The sequence below is a fragment of the Colobus angolensis genome, unplaced genomic scaffold (genome assembly GCF_000951035.1).
Source record: "Colobus angolensis palliatus isolate OR3802 unplaced genomic scaffold, Cang.pa_1.0 Scaffold212, whole genome shotgun sequence".
NCBI lineage: Eukaryota > Metazoa > Chordata > Mammalia > Primates > Cercopithecidae > Colobus > Colobus angolensis.
The window spans coordinates 5,032,864-5,035,667 of NW_012115289.1; the positions used below are offsets into that span (position 1 = coordinate 5,032,864).

Here is a 2,804-nt window from a genome sequence, read left to right on the forward strand (position 1 = left end):
TGAATGAGAGAATAAATGAATGAGTGACTACATAAAATAAATGATAAAAAAAGATCCTGAGCTTTGCTGTTAGGGCCAGTAATGAATATAGTTTCTGGGATAAGGTTGGTCCCATATGGTAGCATGTTAATAGATATATTATGTTATTTAAAATAAAACTTTATACCATAATCTTGAGAAAAATTAAAAAATAAACTTAAAAATGTATATTTTACATATTTCTGGGGAGACCAGCCATCTCTACAGAGCTCTGTATATATGTATGTGTGTATATATATACACACACACATAAAAACCCATATATATATATTTTGTTTGTTTTTGAGACAGAGCCTTGCTCTGTCTCCCAGGCTGGAGTGCAGCGGTGCAGTCATAGCTCACTGTAACCTCAAATTCCTGGGTTCAAGCAATCCTCCTGCCTCAGCCTCCCAAGTAGCTAAGACTGCTGGTAGGCACGACCACACCTGGCTAGTTTAAAAAATTTTTTTGGTAGAGATGAAATCTCATTATATTGCCCAGGCTAGCTTTGAACTCCTGACCTCAGTCCTCCTGCCTTAGCCTCCCAGAGTGCCAGATTACAGGCATGAACCACCATGCTCGGCCTAACTTTTTTTATTATAACAGTGTTCATTATAGGGAATTTAGACTGTACAGTAAAATGTAGAGAGAAAGAAAAATTAGTCCTAGTCCCTTAACCCAAAATAACATATTTGTATATCCTTTAGTCTCTTCTCTGTATATATTTTTTCCAAAAATTAAATTATACTTAGTATTACTTTATAACCTACTTTTTTCAATTCTCTATGTATAGTCTCATGGATCCATCATGGCTTCTTCACATGGCATGAGTCTTGCCAATGAGGACCTTATAGCTTAGTTGAAGAAATTTTGCATAAGTAAATCAGAAAAAGGAGAACCTGTGGACTATGTAGACAGTAAATACAGTAGGAATGTAACTATACCAGTAATGGATAATTTTACCTTCAAAGAAGGTTTTATGGAGAAGAAAATACTTGAGCCTCGAGTTAATATGTGGACAAATAGGAAGAAGGTGGCATCTTAGCAGCATGAGCAAAGGCACAGGCTTGAAAACATAAAAGCAGATGTTTAATAAAGAAAAGTTTCTGCCTAAATTAGATTTGGCATTTTATATATATATACACAAACATACATACACATATCAATATATATACACACATATATCAGTATATATACACACATAAATATATATACATACACCCATATATATAATCTTTAGCATTTAAGAGTTAGTATTTGCCAACCCATAGTTTATTCTCAAGCATTTATCTGATTTCTTGATTTCTACTGAGCTTCATAGGATAGTAGTTACTAATAAAGGGATATGTGTGGTGGAAGGATAAAATTAAGTGAGTAGTATATGACTGCAATATTACTTTCACACATTTTTCCTGTAAAAGACTAATTAAAATTCAAAATTAATCAGAAACAACCATCAGGAAAGTCATTTAAAACGTCTCCAATATTATCCCAATTAGTGATTAATTTGACAAATAAGTCCTCTTTTAAATGCAGATGAGGATTTGTGTGGTATTTAGGGATCTTAGGCTTGTTTACTTTTTAGTTTATTCCTACTTGTGCCACTCCTCATGCCCGTTGAGCAGCTCCTAAAATTCTTAGCCCTGTATCAGATATGTCATCTTTTTGAAAAATGGTAAATAACTCTTAAAAATTCTGAGAGTGCATTTTTATTTTTTGGAAGGTTAAATGTGTAGTTCAATTATGTTTTTATAGCTTTTCCATTTTACCCAGTATTTATATTTGTTCTGACATAATTTCTCTGTTATACAGTATTAGAACCGAGAGAGAAACTTTTACTAAGATTCTACTGAATGCAGATCATAGATGTTACAAATGGTTATGTTTGAAAGCTCTAACTTACCCAGTAGATTACCCAATACACTGATCATTTTTATCCCCCAACCAACATACATTTTATGCTATGCAGCCAGGTTACTGTGTAAGACGTAAATGGTTGGGATGTGATTTACCAAAGAGAGAAGAGGGTAAAAAACATCAAGTATGAAGAGACCTTGAAAAATAATTAGGATTGTATTTTATCTTTTCAACAGCAAGTCTGGTTGGGAAGTTGTATTATATCTCCTTAGTGCATGTGTCAACAATTATTTCCCATCACACCTCTTTTTGTTTTTGTTTTTTTTTTAAGCTCAAGGAGAAATTGAAGCCATAGTTGTGCCTGTTTGCTTAGCGTTCCTATTGACAACTCTTCTAGGAGTGCTGTTCTGCTTTAATAAGCGAGACCTGTAAGTACCCTTATTCATATTTTTGCATTTTCTCCCAGCTCTATTGAGCTGTAATTTACATGCAATAAAATTTATCCATTTTAAGTGTACAGTTTGATGAATTTTTGTAGTTACATACAGATGTATAACTACCACCACAATCACAATATAGAACATTTTCATCACTTTTATAAAGCTTCCTTGTTCTCCTTTGTAATCTGTCCTCTCCTCAACCCAACCCCAGGCAGTCATTGATCTGCTTTTCTGTAACTGTAGTTTTGCCTTTTCTAGAATTTTTATTTATTTATCTATTTTGAGACAGAGTTTCACTCTTGTTGCCCAGGATAGAGTACAACAGTACAGTCTCAGCTCACTGCAACCTCTGCCTCCCTGGTTCAGACTCCGGCCTCAGCCTCCCAAGTAGCTGGGATTACAAGTGCCCACCACCACACCCAGCTAATTTTTTGTATTTTTAGTAAAGATGGGGTATCACCATGTTGGCCAGGCTGGTCTCAAACTCCT

At 34.6% G+C, this 2,804-nt stretch overlaps 1 protein-coding gene across 1 annotated transcript in view; it reads left to right on the forward strand.

The window, feature by feature from the left end:
* IL6ST (interleukin 6 signal transducer) overlaps positions 1–2,804 on the forward strand; it is a 46,146-nt gene that overhangs the window by 38,935 nt on the left and 4,407 nt on the right. Inside the window, exon 13 of the mRNA XM_011942928.1 lies at positions 2,207–2,303. Within this exon, the coding sequence (XP_011798318.1) occupies positions 2,207–2,303 (97 nt within the window). The remainder of the gene's footprint in view (positions 1–2,206; positions 2,304–2,804) is intronic.